Source organism: Aquarana catesbeiana, linkage group LG13 (assembly GCF_042186555.1).
Source record: "Aquarana catesbeiana isolate 2022-GZ linkage group LG13, ASM4218655v1, whole genome shotgun sequence".
NCBI lineage: Eukaryota > Metazoa > Chordata > Amphibia > Anura > Ranidae > Aquarana > Aquarana catesbeiana.
This window is the reverse complement of record NC_133336.1, coordinates 18894692-18912517: the sequence shown is the minus strand read 5'-3', so window position 1 is coordinate 18912517 and position 17826 is coordinate 18894692. Positions and strand designations below refer to the sequence as shown.

At 43.4% G+C, this 17826-nt stretch overlaps 1 protein-coding gene across 2 annotated transcripts in view; it reads left to right on the top strand.

Annotated features, from left to right (window-relative positions):
- Positions 1-17826, top strand: part of RIN3 (Ras and Rab interactor 3) — a 126704-nt gene that overhangs the window by 28957 nt on the left and 79921 nt on the right. The window contains exon 2 of one of the 2 annotated variants that reach the window (XM_073609833.1): positions 11089-11266. The exons of the other annotated variant lie outside the window; for it this stretch is intronic. Coding sequence (XP_073465934.1) covers positions 11089-11266 — 178 coding nt within the window. The remainder of the gene's footprint in view (positions 1-11088; positions 11267-17826) is intronic. 2 annotated transcript variants of the gene reach the window in all.

Sequence of the window (17826 nt, the reverse complement as noted above, 5' to 3'; positions counted from 1 at the left end):
TCTGCAGCTCCACTCTGAAATTTTCTAGGTGGTGGGAGAGGAACTGGGGGAGCTCTGAACTGGGGAAGAGACCTTTGTACTGTGGGGGGGAGATGCACCCCTCAACCCTGCACTCTGTACATAGCGCACCCCTCATCACTGCACTGTAATGTTGTGCTCTAACCTCTAGCAACCAACCAGTGAGCTGTAATGATGTGCCGTAACCTCTAGCACCAGTGAGTGGTAAGGATGTGCAGTAACCTCTAGCAACCAACCAGTGAGCTGTAATGATGTGCCATAACCTCTAGCACCAGTGAGTGGTAATGATGTGCAGTAACCTTCAGCAACAAATCGGTGAACAGTAATGATCTCCTGTAATTTCTAGCAACCAAGTAGTGAGCAACAATAATGATGTGCAGTAACCTCTAGCAACCAATTAGTGAGTGGTAAGGATGTGCAGTAACCTTTAACAACTAAACACTGAGCCGTAATGTGTGCTGTCCAATCCAATCAATCTCTTCCTGATCTGCTGCAGTGAACTGATTTTGAGTCTATCTGCTATTTATTATATGTCTGAGTGGGGATTGGGACACACAAAAAAAAATTTTTGCCCATGGTCCAACATTAAAGACTGACCTGGCTAGCTTTAAAGCCAAAATCAGATGTATACTGATCAGCCATAACCTTATGATCATCCACCATAAAATGACCACCCACCTAATATTGAGTAGGTCCACCTTATGCCACTAAAACAGCCCTGACCTGTTGTGGCATGGTCTCCACTAGACCTCTGAAGGTACGCTCTGGTATCTGGCACCAAGCTGTGAGTAGCAGATCCTTTTTAATTCCTGTAAGTTGTGAGGTGGGGCCTCCGTAGATCAGACTTTTTTTTTTTTTTTTCCCAGCACATCCCACAGATGCTCAATTGGAATGAGCTCTGGAGAATTTTGAGGCCAAGTCATTACCCCCAAACTTGCTGTTGCATTCCTCAAACCATTCTTGAATTCATCAGACCAGGCCACCTTCTTCCATTGCTCTGTGGTCTGGTTCTGATGCTCATGTGCCCATTGTAGGCACTTTTGGCTGTGGACACGGGTCAGCATGGACGCCCTGACCAGTCTGCAGCTACACAACGCCATACACAACAAACTGCGATGCGCTGTGTGTTCTGACACCTTTCTATCAGAACCAGCATTCACTTTTTCAAAAATGTGAGCTCCAGTAGCTCTGCTATTGGATTGGACTACATGGACCAGTCTTTTGCTCTCCATGTGCATTAATCCCTACTTGGCCATTTTTTTCTTCCTTGGACCACTTTTGGTCAGTCGGTCCTGTCCACTGCAGACCAGGAACATCCCACAAGAGCTCCAGTTTTGGAGTTGCTCTGCCCCCAGTCATCTAGCTATTACAATAGCTGCAATGTGCACTGGTCCAAATCATTTGGTGGAGGGGGGATTATGGTGTGGGGTTGTTTTTCAGGGGTTGGGCTTGGCCCCTTAGTTCCAGTGAAGGGAACTCTTAAGGTATCAGCCTACCAAGACCATTTCATGCTCCCAACTTTGTGGGAATAGTTTTGGGGTGGCCCCTTCCTTTTCCAACGTGACTGCACACCAGTGCACAAAGCAAGGTCCATAAAGACCTAGATGAGCGAGTTTGGGGTGGAGGAACTTGATCGACCAACCCGGTAGAGCACCTTTTGGGATGAATTAGAGCGGAGACTGCGAGCCAGGCCTTCTTGCCCAACATCAGTGCCTGACCTCACAAATGCAATTCTGGAAGAATGGTCAAACATTCCCATAGACACACTCCTAAACCTTGTGGAAAGCCTTCCCAGAAGAGTTGAAGCTGTTATAGTGGTAAAGGGTGGGCCAACTCAATATTGAACCCTACGGACTAATGCCATTTAAAGTTCATGTGTGTGTAAAGGCATCTGCTGCATTCATCAGCATTATCAGTTATTGAGATCTGTGCTCCATACATCTGATAGAGCTGAGCAGAGCACATTTGAGGTCTTCAGCGTCTTTGCAGAGAGTTATAAATAACTTTTTATGAACGCCGTGTGGTTTTTGTCATCTTGCTTTGAATTTTGATTTCCTGGGTCAGTCCTCTCCGGCGTGCTGCTCGCTGAAATGATTCTTCTGAAGGCAGATCATGCTTTTTGTGTTGGCTGACTGTTCTGTGATTTTCACATTGTGAGGATCTCTGGCATAACATAGCACCGGCCTCACTGGCCAGAAACCTGTGCAGAAATTATACGCGTTTTCTGAAATATGACTGAAAAAGAAGGTCTATGTATAAAACGACTACGGTGAGGATGTCCTAACCATTCGCACAAGCACCACCAATGTTTGCAATATTGCTTGTAATATGATTATGTCCTATGATCACCATCTCCATCTAGTGGCGTGTGCGTGTGTATGTATATGTATATGTATATGTATATATATATATATATATATATATATATATATATATATATATATATATATATATATATATATATATATATATATATATATATATATATATATTTTTTTTTATTGACGATTGCGGTGATGCAACACTGTACCCATAAAGAAAAAAATTCCTCCACAAATAGAGCTTTCTTTTGGTGGTATTAGATCACCTGTGTTGTTTTTTTTTTTTTTTTTTTTTTTTTTTTTTTCTTGGTGTGTGTGTGTGTGTGTGTGTGTGTGTGTGTGTGTGTGTGTTGTTCTTTTGTGTTTTTAAAAAACAAAAAAAAAAAAACACCTTTTACTTTCTGCTATAAAACATATCCAATAAAAAGTCTTCATCAATTTAGGCCAATATTATTCTTCTACATATTTTTGTTAAAATAAAAAAAAAATCCCAATTTGTTTACGTAAACATTATAGTGTCTACAAACTACTGTACAAAAAAAAAAAATCTAATTATAATTAATAAAAGCAAAAAAAAAAATATATATATATATATATATATATATATATATATATATATATATATATATATATATATATATATATATATATATATATATATATATATATATATATATATAAATTTGGTACCGTCGGACACTAACTGACACTTTGCAGGAACCAGTGACACTAATACAATGATCATGAATATGCACTGTCACTGTACTAATGACACTGGCTGGGATGGGGTTAACACCAGGGGCGATCAAACGGTTAACTGTGTGCCTAGCTGGTGTTTGTGTTTTACCATGTGTGCTGCTTTTACTAGGGGAAGAGATGGATTCTATTCCCTGCTTTGCAGGAACACAAACTCCATCCCTCCCCTTCTGTCAGAACAGAACTCTGCCTTGTTTATATAGGCAGAGCACCGTTCTGTGTCTCTGCCGGACGATCGGCGGGTGCCGGCGGACATCAATTGCCCGGCAGCCACAGATCAGCTTCTGCTGTGAATTATCACAGCAGAAGCAACGTGCGCGCGCCCCCTGCAGGCGGAAATGCAGTACCGCGTATCCAGCGCTCAGCTGCCCGCCCTGTAGCAGTAAAACTGCTATAGGGCAGTCAACAAGTGGTTAAAATCTCTGGTGATTCTGCCATGGAAATCTTGTTCAGGCACTTCCTGTTATACGACATATTGATATGACAACACTCTGTCCCTGTCTTTAAATTGTGCTATTGGGTTGTCACATGGGCCTCCGATAGACTATAGCAGCTGTTTTAATGCACATTACAGACATGGTCCACTTTTGTCACCATCAGGAAACCCGCCACTAGAAATGCCATGCAACCATCACTGGAGCGCAGGAAGTGGCTGAATAGAGGCTGCTAGCGAACCCGCTGGTCGCCTGGCTGTCCGAGTCGATAACTGACATCCATGTCAGAATTCCTGATCTTCCATGTTGAAAGTACTTCTGCCATGGGATCAGGTTGGCAGCCAGGCAACAAGCATTAGCAGGAGGGGTCAGCAGCCTCCTCGAGGCAGGAGTACCGCTTTATAAAAGGTGACAACCTTTCCATGAATAAAACAAGGGAGGACTCGGTGTCACCAGTGAGGCTATAGTGAAAAGAAAAAACATCTTCTGTCCTTCTTTTTACTGATTTTTCTCTGACTGTAAAACCACAAGTGACCTTTTATTCGGGAGATTCCATCGTCCACCACAATCCAGATATCCTGTTTACGGTCATCTATTAGTAGTCCTAGTCAGGTGGGGGGGTTTCGGTTTCTTTACATCTTCTGCCTGCTCATTGGTCTGTGATGACCGTTCAGAAAATTAACCCCTTAATGATGAAGGTCCTTTAAAGTAGAACTAAAGGCAAACGGGGAGATTTCCCTTCACTTCCTGTCCCAAAGCCACAACAGGAAGTGAGAGGAAATCCCTGCAAAGTGTCCCCATCAGTAGACTTCTCTATTCCTGTTCTGGAGACAACAACCCAAAACGTGCAAGAATTGATAATGGTAAACGAGACAAATTGAGAGGGTGAATCCTCTTTTTTTTTTTTTTTTTTTTTTTTTCAGTCTTCCCATAATATAGATATAGATAGTCTTCTCCCCCTGGTGTTGTTGTTGTTGTTGTTGTTGTTGTTGTTGTGTGTTTTTTTTTTTTTTTTTTTTTTTTGCCATCTGGTATACAAGCTATCTTTTTGTTTTACAGTCTTCTCCTCTAGTATATATTGTATACCAGGGGAGATGACTGTAAACAAAGATACATTTGTATACTAGAGGAGAAGACTAAACAAAAAAAAATTGTATACTAGATCAGTGGTTTTCAACCCTGTCCTCAAGTACCCCCAACAGGCCATGTTTGCAGGTTTTCCTTTATCTTGCGCAGGTGCTTTAAATCAGAGTCAACAGCTTGGTATTTTGGACCGCTATTTTATCTAAGGCCCCTTTCACACTGGGGCGGTTTGCAGGCGTTATTGCGCTAAAAATAGCGCCTGCAAACCGACCTAAAACTGCCGCTACTGTTTGTTCAGTGTGAAAGCCCGAGGGCTTTCACACTGAAGCGGTGCGCTGGCAGGAGAAAAAAAAAAAAAACTCCTGCAAACCGCATCTTTGGAGCAGTGTATAAACCGCTCCTAAACCGCTCCTGCCCATTGAAATCAATGGGGCAGCGCGGCTGTAGCCGCGCCATGCGAGCAGTTTTAACCCTTTTTCGGCCGCCAGCGGGGGTTAAAACTGCACCGCTAGCGGCCGAATACCGCCGCAAAAACGACGGTAAAGCAGCGCTAAAAATAGCGCTGTTTTACCGCCGACGCCCCCACCGCCCCAGTGTGAAAGTAGCCTAAGAGAAATTCCCCAAACATGGCCTGTTGGGGGTACTTGAGGACGGGGTTGAGAACCACTGTACCAGGGGAGAGGACTAAACAAAAAACATTGTATACTAATAAAGACTGTAAACAAAAAGATACAATTTTTCTTTTTGTTTACAGTCGTCTTCTCTAATATACAATGTTTGTTTATTTTTGTACAGACTACTCCTCCAGTATGTAATGTATCTCCTTTTTGTGTTTTGTTTTTTGTTTTTTTTGTTTTTTTTTTTTTTCTCCTCCATTTGGAGACGTACAGTTGGAAGCTAGGTTTGGACATGGGATTGGTGGCTGTTTTGTAGTGTCCCCACCCAAAAACTTTTCCTAAACCATGCCATTTGGGGGGTGGTAAGCCTAATGAACGTGACCCAATAAAGCAAATGGAGAAGCACTGCATATGCTACACAACCGTGTGCCTTGTGGTGCATTTGTTTGGCAAAAATAGGATAACAGGCAGTGCGAAGGCATCACTTTGCCGCCTCACCACCTAATTAAAGCTTGAATCGCTCTTCGGAGGTGGGTTTACTATTTTTTGTGTACAGAATGCCCCATGAAATATCACCTTCTGCTTGTGATTGGCTCACTGATTTCCTCAGAAGTCTGCACTAAAGTAAGATGTCAAATTTTAGGCATCTTCAGCAATAGGAATTTCAGTTTTCGGTTATTTCTTCAGAGCAACAAAAGGTCGGAATCTGCAACACCCAGAGGGGCGTGTACGGTATAGTTCTCAACAAAAGTGGACTTACTCTTTAAGTATATTTTATGTGTTCATATTCAGTATATAAATCCTGTTCTTTTATTTCACATCATTTTTTAATTTTTTTTTTTTTTTTTTTTTTTTTAGAATTTGGTCTGCATGTGGAAAACACAATTATATCTATTGAATTGGATAGCCATCTGTAACAGCTGTATGTAAACTGGTTCCTGATTGGTTGTTGCCCTGTGACTGTTACATTGTATCTATATAGAATTCAGTGCTGATCTCCCCATACTGGGCATGGAATAATAATCCAGCCGGGATCCGTGTGGAATTCTGGGCCGTGTGCCGGGATGTTGGATAGTTTCCTTCTCGGCCCTGACTGCCAGCTATGAGGACATTGTTGATGTGATGTTTGTTGTCATTAGCAACAGGAAACCGAGGAGGAAGTCAGATCCTCCAGGGATCATCCTGTTCCTGGCCAGCCTGTCACTGTGATGTAGATCTGCAGCTTGCAGTACATGTCCCTGCCTGCACCACCCTCTGTATTCTCTATACCTGGTGTCAGTGCTGACCACTGGGGAATGTGGGAGACTAAGCCTGAAGAAATGGAGAGTGTCTGTCTGTATACCTGATGCCCAGAACTAGAAGGGAAATATTTACCAGTTTTACATTTTTCTTTTCACTAAGATGTGAAATATTGTAAATTTCATATTCATCATTTGCAGTCAGGTGGTAATAACCAAGCCATCTTACTACTATGTGGTGAACAGCCTAGCAAACAGAATGAATACATTCAAAGATGAATGAGCTAGAGGTGACCCTGGGACACATGCATGATCTTTGTCTCTCAGGCACAGGGGCGGACTAACAACTCATGGGGCCCCCGGGCAATAGGAGAAGATTATGGGGCCCCCGGGCAATAGGAGAAGATTATGGGGCCCCTGGGCAATAGGAGAAGATTATGGGGCCCCCAGGCAATAGATTATGGGGCCACACAGTATACATACAGTATACACACAGACACACAATAGACACACACAGAATACACACACTGAAAAGATACTGGAGAGGCGGGGCAGCTATAATCTTGGAATTTAAAAATAAAACACAGATTTTTACATGCTGTCCCTGGTTTTATTGAGGCTGGCAACCCTGATGGGGCCCCTTAGTGACATGGGGCCCTCGGGCAGTGCCCGAATGGTCAGTCCGCCCCTGCTCAGGCACACAATGTCACTTTGTCTTTCACTCGCACCCTCTCTTGTATGCTTGGTCATACACTCTTTTGTGTGTACTCTTCTTCTTTCTTTCTTTTTTCTCTTTCATGTGTGTGCTCTTGTCTGTGTGCATGATTTTTTCGTGTGTGTGCGCGCTCTTTTGAGAGCCTTCTCACTTGTCTCTTGCACACGACTTCTCTTGAAAGATCTCTTGCACTCTCCCTTGTGCGTTCTCCTTCCTGTGTGAGTTTTCTCTCGTTCTTTTTCTTGAGAGCTCTCTTGCACATGTGCTTCCTCTGTTGCGCACATGCTTTTTCTTGTGCCCTTTTGCATGCACACATGATTATATTTTTATTATTTTATTTTTTGTCTTGCACTCACTCTTGCACATGCTTGCACGTTCTCTTTTCTCTAAAGAGAGGGCTCTTCTGAATGCTCTCGTGTTTTTTCTCCTGCTCTCTCTCGTGTGTGCGTGTGCGCACACGCTCTCTTGCGTGCAAACGCTCTCTGGCTTGCTCCCCCTGGTGCATGTGCTCTCCCTCTCTCTGGTGTGTGTGCGTGCACTCTCTCTTGCTTGTGCTCTGTTGCGTTCTCGCTCTTTCTCTCTCGCGCGCTCTTGTACGCACACTCGCTCCCTTTCTTTTGTTCATGCTCTCTGTAAAGCAAAATTTGTATCTGCATACAAATATTATGAATTATTTATTTATTATTTTTTTTATACATTATTTTCATATATTTTTGGCTGGTCTTCTGCTGTCTGAATGTTATAAATATGGAACATAAACATTTTTAGATGATGAAGTTGCGCTGCATTTTCCAGAGTGGTGGAACAAATATTTTCCTCTCCATAATTTCCTTTAATGGGAGATGCAGAATGTTCCTCAGGAAGGAGAAGGAACCTTCCATTGTGTCTGCAGGATGCAGATAAGATTGGACTGGCGGTGAGAAATCTGAGCACTCGGGGTAAACCTACGCCGAATATTGGGGGGGGGGGTTCAATCTGTTCCTCTGTACATAATGTAGGACATTCTGTGCTGCACATGTATTACGAATGTGTTGGTTATCTGATTAAAAAAAAAATTTGACGTGTCAAAAAAAAAAAAAAAAAACCTGCCGGTTTATTCTTCTCAACTTGGCAGTCCATTGTCCACCTCACTCACTTCTATGGCCGCACGTTGTCTCCACCAGAGCATGTGACAGGGTGACAACCGCAGGACCACCACTGGGAGATGGGGACAGTGTTGTCACCTTATAACAGGAAATAACTAAACAAGGAGTCTCCTAGCAGGATCACTGGGGATTATTGTTATAAAAACTGCAGATTTAAATAATAAAAAAAAAATTAAAATGACTGAACTAGAATTTTTTTTTTTTTTTTGTGGTAAAGTTGCATCTACTATTAACCAGTGGAAGATTTCTCCACTATTTCCTGTTTCGGTGACAACCCAACATTTTTAGATTTTTGATACTGGACAATGGTCACCAGAATAATAATAATAAAAGGTGCAGCGCTAACTCAATGGGTGACCATACAGAGAAATATATAATATATAATAAACCGGAAGCAAAAAGAAATGTCCAACAGTAAATGTCCCAAAAAGACTGACATAAATCCACCAGAGGTGTGATGATAACAGCAGACAATGATGTGTGATACTGGAACCCTTCACCATAGATCGAATGGCCTCTCACCTGGTCCTAAAGATAATCAGGCAATGATACAAGATCGGCAGACAAGGAGATCTACATGACAAGGGACTCCTCCGGATGATCAGATGGCAGGTGGGTATCATAAGCATGTAATCACAAAAGGGACAGACATAGTGCTCTCCGTATTCAAATGTTTATTGTAAAACGAATAAAATCAAACTTACATATCAGGCACTTCACAAGTGCCAGGAAACGAACATGGATACACAGTGTGTGAGCGGTGGAGCATGCGCAGTAGCAGCGGATGACGTCACGACGTCACGTTCTAGACGCGTTGCGTCCCAGTGGGCGGGGACTTCCTCGCCCACTGGGACGCAACGCGTCTAGAACGTGACGTCGTGACGTCATCCGCTGCTACTGCGCATGCTCCACCGCTCACACACTGTGTATCCATGTTCGTTTCCTGGCACTTGTGAAGTGCCTGATATGTAAGTTTGATTTTATTCGTTTTACAATAAACATTTGAATACGGAGAGCACTATGTCTGTCCCTTTTGTGATTACATGCTTATGATACCCACCTGCCATCTGATCATCCGGAGGAGTCCCTTGTCATGTAGATCTCCTTGTCTGCCGATCTTGTATCATTGCCTGATTATCTTTAGGACCAGGTGAGAGGCCATTCGATCTATGGTGAAGGGTTCCAGTATCACACATCATTGTCTGCTGTTATCATCACACCTCTGGTGGATTTATGTCAGTCTTTTTGGGACATTTACTGTTGGACATTTCTTTTTGCTTCCGGTTTATTATATATTATATATTTCTCTGTATGGTCACCCATTGAGTTAGCGCTGCACCTTTTATTATTTTTTTATTATTATTTGTCTAGAGGGATTTGATCGTTTACCCTGGTGTTCAGCTGCTTCATTTTTTATTTACATTTTTATTTTGTGACATACGTGCGCTGATATACTTTTATATTAATGGTCACCAGAACAAATACACAGGGAGAATCTCTAGAGCAGGGACACAGACAGCAATAGAAACCTGACAGAGGGTCTAACCCTTCCACATCCCTACCGAAACTAACGTTTTAAAGCTAAACTCCAGGCACAAAGTAATGCAGCTCTGCAATCTGCACAAGGAGGGAAACAGTTCATGTGCTGACAAGAAGCATGCTGATTGGAGGAGAGGGTAAAGTAACAGCAAAGAAGCATGTGGATTATAGCATAGCTCCCAACTGTCCCGGATTTCGAGGGACTGTCCCTGATTTGGAGCAATGTCCCTCTGTCCCTCTGTCCCTCTGTCCCTCTGTCCCTCTGTCCCTCTTTCCTCCTCATTTGTCCCTCATTCTGGTCTGATCTATATAGATGTATATAAAATGCACGTTTTATCTTTCAAAAAGTGTTTCCCAGCACTAAACCTTTTATCTGATTTCTAAATTGCTGCATTTTTGTAAACTTTATAAGCCAAGTAGTAGTGGTAGTACCATAGCAATGGTTAAAAAAAGCCCTTATGGATTTAATTAACTTTTTTTTTTTTTTTGTATTTTTTTTGTTAATTCTCCTTTTTAAGGGGGTGTGTCCTATGCCTACATACGTTTTGCTAGTAGGTGTCCCTCATTCCCATCTCTAAATGTTGGGAGATATGATTATAGGATAGAGCAAAGTAACACCCAAGAAGCATGCTGATTGGAGGAGAGGGCAAAGTAACAGCCAAGATGCATGCTGATTGGAGGAGAGGGCAAAGTAACAGCCAAGAAGCATGCTGATTGGAGGAGAGGGCAAAGTAACAGCCAAGATGCATGCTGATTGGATGAGGGTGACAGATGAGCACATCACTGTGCTGCTGCTTCTTTCACTGTCCAATCCCAAGCTGGGGGCAGTGTGAAGAAGCTGATTGTAGCTGGCCATATAACTGAGGACCTCTAATGGCAGAAAAAAAGTACTGCAGGGTAAATCTCTAGATTGAAGCTGAGTATTGCAGCATGATCTCTGGTTATTTTACCTTTTTTATGGGCTATTCATCTTATCTAGTTTTTCTTATCTAGTTTTTGGCTGTTCTGCTTTTTATATAGACTTTCTGATTGCTGGATAACATTGAACAGTAGGCTGATTTCACTGGCTGCCTGGAATTTGTATGAACTTAATCCTCTGGCACTCTCTGGCTGTTTCCTCCCTTTTTGATAGCGAAATATTTTATCCGCAGAGCGTCATTGGGAATTGTAATCTGTTGGAAATGAAGTCCTGATTCTTGTATTAATTCTCGCACTCTTTCAGCTCCACAGATGTCGGAGTCTCCGAGGTTCCGCGTTGCTCCAATCTGGTTATAAATGGCCGCCCGCCATCATCCGGCCTCAGCATTTTGGACCGACTCATTAAAACCTGTCCGGTATGGCTGCAGCTGTGCATGAGCCCGAAGCAAGCGGCGTCCGTACTCACTGAAGAGACACCCGGGGTAGGTGGATGTGATTTTTGGTCTCTTGGCTTCTTTAACCCCTTACCTACCGGGCACTTTCACCCCTTTCCTGCCCAGGCCAATTTTCAGCTTTCAGCGCTTTCACATGTTGAATGACAATTGCGCGGTCATGCTACTCTGTGCCCATATGACATTTTATCATTTTTTTTTTTCACACAAATAGAGCTTTCTTTTGGTGGTATTTGTTCACCTCCTGGGGTTTTTTTTTTTATTTATTTTCATTTTTTTTTTTTTTTTTTTTTATTTCGATCTTTTAAAAAAAAAAAAAAAAAAAAAAAATACAAAACCGTTTTTAAATTTTGTTAATAAATTTTGCAAACAGGTAATTTTCCTCCACTGATAAGTCTGCACAGATGGGGGGGGGGGGGGTACTGATAGGCACTTGTAGGTGGCACTGGTGGGTTGCCCTAGTGAGCATGGATAGGTGGCACTGGGCATTGATGGGTGGCACTGGTGGGCACTGCATAGCAGCAGTGACTCTCTGTGTATGGGACCGATGTCCCTCTGACAGAAGCCGGTAATCAGCTTTTTTCTTCTCATGCTGTCAGTGTGAGGGGGAAAATAAAAAAGCTGATTACGATCTTCTGTTTACATCACGTAATCAGCACGTGGTAATGGGCCGGAATCAGCCCCTTACGCTGATCTGTGAGTCTCATTGACTTACTAATCGCAGGCGGCACACTCTCGGATGGACACCCTCCCAGCGTCTTTATTGGCTATAGCGTGGGCGGGAGGTGGTAAACCACTTTACGACCGTCCACCGCACATGTACTGCGGCACGGCAGCCACTCTGCGTGGATCACGTCACCTAATGCGTGATCCAACACTTCCGGGTCTGAGGCGCACAGCACGGCCAGCGACCCGCTGATTTGTGGGTACCGCAGGCTCTGTCCGCCAACACCCGGCCGATCATTAGACTGAGAGCCAGAATGGCGATTTATGTAAACAAGGCAGATCGCCGCTCTGTTAGTAGGGGAGGCGTGGATGTCTGATGTTTAACCCCTTCCCTGCCAGTGTCATTAGTACAGTGACAGTGCACGGCCACGCAATTGTCAGTTAACCACTTAAGGACCGAGCCTCTTCTTCTTCTTTTTTTTTTTTTTTTTTTTCTTGCTAGAAAATTTTATTATATATATATATATATATATATATATATATATATATATATATATATATATATATATATATATATATATATATTAAAATTTTCTAGCAAGAAAAAAAAAAAAAAAAAAGAAGAGGCTCGGTCCTTAAGTGGTTAACTGACAATTGCGTGGCCGTGCACTGTCACTGTACTAATGACACTGGCAGGGAAGGGGTTAAACATCAGACATCCACGCCTCCCCTACTAACAGAGCGGCCCCCCCCCTTCACAAAGCACACAGGAACAGAGCTGAGGCTGTCAATCACAGGCTGTGTGCTGGAGGTCCCTGCCCTGTCACCATTTTTCTCTTGGTGTCAGGAAAACTTGTCAGAAGTGATAGCAGAAGAAGGAGGCAGCAGACAGAAATGACACTTAGTGCTCTGGACTGAGACAAGTACACACTATAGAGGGATATGCTTTGTTCAAATTTCACATCTGAGGTTTACGACCACTTTAAATACTGCTTGAAGGACTTTATTTGTGGAGGGGGGAGGGGCTGTTTCCTCTAGGGTGCCTTGGATCCCCGGCATTGTCTCCGATAATTCCTCTAATATGAGGTTTTCCTTGGAAGGAATGTGAGGAATTGTCTTCCACCCACCTCCTTCATTTCCAGATGTGTCCTCTATAGATCCGCCATCGGAGAGTCTGCGTCCTGTCATTGTGGGCAGCGTAGATCCTTAGTTTACTTTTTATTAAATAATTAAAGTAATGTCATGAAAACCAGCTTTATTAAAAATGAAATTATCTTGATGTGGGGGGGGGGGGCAATCCATGGATGGCAACATATCAGCAGATTTATTATATACAGAGCAGACATGTGGTCCCTCTTCCAGGGGGTTTCCAATCTAGGGCTGCAACTAACTATTAGTTGGCTGATTTTATGGTTTCGATTAATCGGATAAAAACCTCCTTTTTAAAAAAAAAATAAATAAATAAAAGTTTGGTGCTGTAGCACCCTGGTGTTTAGTCAGGGTTGCTCCTAAATTTACCTGCCAGATATAGCTACCTAATTGTTGGGGTGAACTCAATTGATCCTCAAGTCTGGAATTGCTGCACTTCTCTCTTCTACCACTAGGTGGCCGGGTACCTGGTGGCATTAGATACGAGAAGGGCAATACAAGGTCAGGATATGGGTATATGGGGCGTCTCAGCCAATGAGCAGATGTTTTCTTAAATTCCTTGGACTGCTGGGAGAACCTATATATTTGGGTGGAGTCAGGTGATCGATGTTCTGTGCCACCTGGACGGCTGTCTGGGTGGACGTGCGTTGCATTGCCCGGGCTGCTTGGCCAGATTTTGGACCTATCCTGGGGAAATCTGGCTGCTGGGCTGTCTGAAGGCCTATCCAGAAGCAAGAACGCAGCGTAGTGTTGGGATTGCGGCTTGCAGTCCAACCAGAAGTGACGGTTCTGCCGGCCGGAGAACCTGTCGTGGTCGGAGGTAGAGGGGAAGCTGTCGCCACTAAGGGACCATCCACCTTATTACCAGGGACCACCGTGAATAGCTGAAGCAAGTACCGGTGCAGTATTCTCACCAACTGGGGACGGTGAAGAATCGGGACACTTCAGTGGGTATCAAGCCAGGGACTCAACCAGCGGAGGTGACGCTTGCAAAGCAGCCTTGTGTGTCAAGCCAGGGATTGAGCAGGCCAGTGGGGTGACGCTTGAGAAGTATCTTGAGTGCCAAGCTAGGGACCCAGACTGTTGCCATAGGAGACAGCATTCCTACTCATGCAGATGTGGTGTCTGGCTGGGTGCTTTTCTCTGCATGGCTGTCTACCTATAGAAGTCTCGGAGTCTGCCAATTAATATTGCAACTACCTAAGGGCTCCCAAAGTTCTGTTAAGAGAAATAAAATCTCTTTGCATTCAAGAAGTGTCTGGCGCCCAATTATTACACCTTTTTACTACACCCACTATGCCATGCAACCCACCATATACAGAAGGATGTCGGTGGTTCTTGGCTCTAAAGGTTCTCATTAGATTAGAGGAGACCCTGGACCTTACTACAGTGTATAACTTGGTTATTATGTAACGTTTAAAAAAAAAGATACTTCTTTATTTATATACAGTGGTAAATATGAATAACCAGCTATATGGTTAGGGAACAAAATATATAATCACTTAACAGAAAAGAGGTATAGATGGATAGATCCATATAGATAGATACATATAGATCTTGTATCTCACAAAAGTCGGTACACCCCTCACATTTGTGTAAATATTTTCTTCTATCTTTTCATGTGACAACACTGAAGAAATGACACTTTGCTACAATGTAAAGTAGTGAGTGTACAGCTTGTATAACAGTGTAAATTTGCTGTCCCCTCAAAATAACTCAACAGACAGCCATTAATGTCTAAACCTCTGGAAACAAAAGTGAGTACACCCCTAATGCCGCGTACACACGACCGGACTTTTCGACCGAACTGGTCCGACGGAACAAATCCGTCGGACAATTCGATCGCGTGTGGGCTTCATCGGACCTTTGCTGTCGAAAAATCAGACGGACTTTAGATTTAGAACATGTTTCAAATCTTTCCGACGGACTCGAGTCCGGTCGAAAAATCCGTTCCTCTGTATGCTAGTCCGATGGACAAAAACTGACGCTAGGGCAGCTATTGGCTACTGGCTATGAACTTCCTTATTCTAGTCCGGTCGTACGTCATCACGTTCGAAACGATCGGACTTTGGTGTGATTGTGGGTAGGCAAGTCTGATTCGTTGGAACTCCGTCAAAGTCCTTCGGAGTTCAGGCGCAGGAGAAGTCCTCTCGTGTGTACGCGGCATTAGTGAAAATGTCCAAATTGGGCCCAAGTGTCAATATTTTGTGTGGCCACCATTATTTTCCAGCACTGCCTTCACCCTCTTGGGCATGGAGTTCACCAGAGCTTCACAGGTTACCACTGGAGTCCTCTTCCACTCCTCCATGACGACATCACGGAGCTGGTGGATGTTGGAGAGCTTGCGCTCCTTCACCTTCCATATGAGGATGTCCCACAGGTAATCAATAGGGTTTGGGTCTGGAGACATGCTTGGCCAGTCCATCACCTTTACCCTCAAGCTTCTTTAGCAAGGCAGTGGTCATCTTGGAAGGTGTGTTTGGGGTCTTATCATGTTGGAATACTGCCCTGCGGCCCAGTCTCCGAAGACAGGGGATCATGCTCTGCTTCAGTATATCACAGTACATGTTGGCATTCATGGTTCCCTCAATGATCTGTAGCTCCCCAGTGCCGGTAGCACTCATGCAGCCCCAGACCATGACACTCCCACCACCATGCTTGACTGTAGACAAGACATACTTGTCTTTGTACTTCTCACCTGGTTCCCGCCACACACGCTTGTCACCATCTGAACCAAATAAGTTTATCTTGGTCTCATCAGACCACAGGACATGGTTCCAGTAATACATGTCCTTAGTCTGCTTGTCTTCAGCAAACTGTTTGTGGACTTTTCTTGTGCATCATCTTTAGAAGAGGCTTCCTTCTGGGACAACAGCCATGCAGACCAATTTGATGCAGTGCGTGGTGTATGGTCTGAGCACTGACAGGCTGACCCCCACCCCTTCAACCTCTGCAGCAATGCTGGCAGCACTCATACATCTATTTCCTAAAGACAACCTCTGGATATGACGCTGAGCACGTGACCTCAACTTCTTTGGTGGACCATGGCGAGGCCTGTTCTGAGTGGAACCTGTCCTGTTAAACCGCTGTATGGTCTTGGCCACCGTGCTGCAGCTCAGTTTCAGGGTCTTGGCAATCTTCTTATAGCCTAGGCCATCTTTATGTAGCACAGCAATTCTTTTCCTTTTCAGATCCTCAGAGTTCTTTGCCATGAGGTGCCGTGTTGAACTTCCAGTGACCAGTATGAGAGAGTGAGAGCGATAACTCCAAATTTAACACACCTGCTCCCCATTCACACCTGGGACCTTGTAATACTAACGAGTCACATGACACTGGGGGGGGGGGATGGATAATTGGGCCCAATTTGGACATTTTCACTTAGGGGTGTACTGACTTTTGTTGCCAGTGGTTTAGACATTAATGGCTGTGTGTTGAATTATTTTGAGGGGACAGCAAATTTTACACTGTTATACAAGCTGTACACTCACTACTTTACATTGTAGCAAAGTGTCATTTCTTCAGTGTTGTCACATGAAAAGCTAGAAGAAAAGATTTACAAAAATGTGAGGGGTGTACTCACTTTTGTGAGATACTATGTGTATGTATGTGTACATATGTGTGTATATGTGTACACCTACATACACATAGTACATATATGTGTGTGAATATATAGCGTGCAGTAATTAACACATGCGTAAGCGCCCCCACATGTGTAAACTGTGTTTGCACCACACATGTGAGGTATCGCCACGAACGTCTGAGTGAGAGCAATAAATCTGCTGCTAGACCTCCTCTGTAACTCTAAAAATTTCTACAGGTTACCTGTTTAAAGTGTCGCTTATGGACAATTTTAAGTATCGTAGTTTGGTGCCATTCCACGAGTGCGTGCAATTTTAAAACGTGACATGTTGGGTATCTATTTACTCTGCATAGCATCTTTTATATTATTGAAAAAAAAAATGGGGTATGTGTAGCACTACCCCCCAAGGAGCTGCTAATGAATGTTTGGTTCTGCATCCTGCCGAATCCAATTCGTTTACAGTGCACAGTTTAGTGAGGGATGCTGAAGAGTTGTAAAAGTGGGTAGAACTCCACTTTAAGTGGGTATTAATCATAAGGAACAATGAGACCAAATATAAACAATAAATGACAGTTGGTAACAATAATACGGATATGAAACTCTATATTCAATAATCACCGTAGGGAAGTATATGTAGACAGGTGCACAGTGGGACAAATGTTCAATATTATCCAAGACCTATATTAAAACACCTTCCCACTGAAGCCTCAATACACACACCAAATTACAATATAATGTTGCTCACTAGGGATGAGCCGAACACCCCCCGGTTCGGTTCGAACCAGAACCTGCGAACGGACCGAAAGTTTGCACAAACGTTAGAACCCCATTGACGTCTATGGGACTCGAACGTTCGAAATCAAAAGTGCTCATTTTAAAGGCTAATTTGCATGGTATTGTCCTAAAAGGGGTTTGGGGACCCGGGTCCTACCCCAGGGGACATGTATCAATGCAAAAAAAAACTTTTAAAAACGGCCGTTTTTTCGGGAGCAGTGATTTTAATGATGCTTAAAGTAAAAAAAGAAAAGTGAAATATTCCTTTAAATATCGTACCTGGGGGGTGTCTATAGTATGCCTGTAAAGTGGCTCGTGTTTCCCGTGTTTAGAACAGTCCCTGCACCAAATGTCATTTTTAAAGGAAAAAATCTCATTTAAAACTGCTTGCGAGTTTAATGTAATGTCGGGTCCTGGCAAT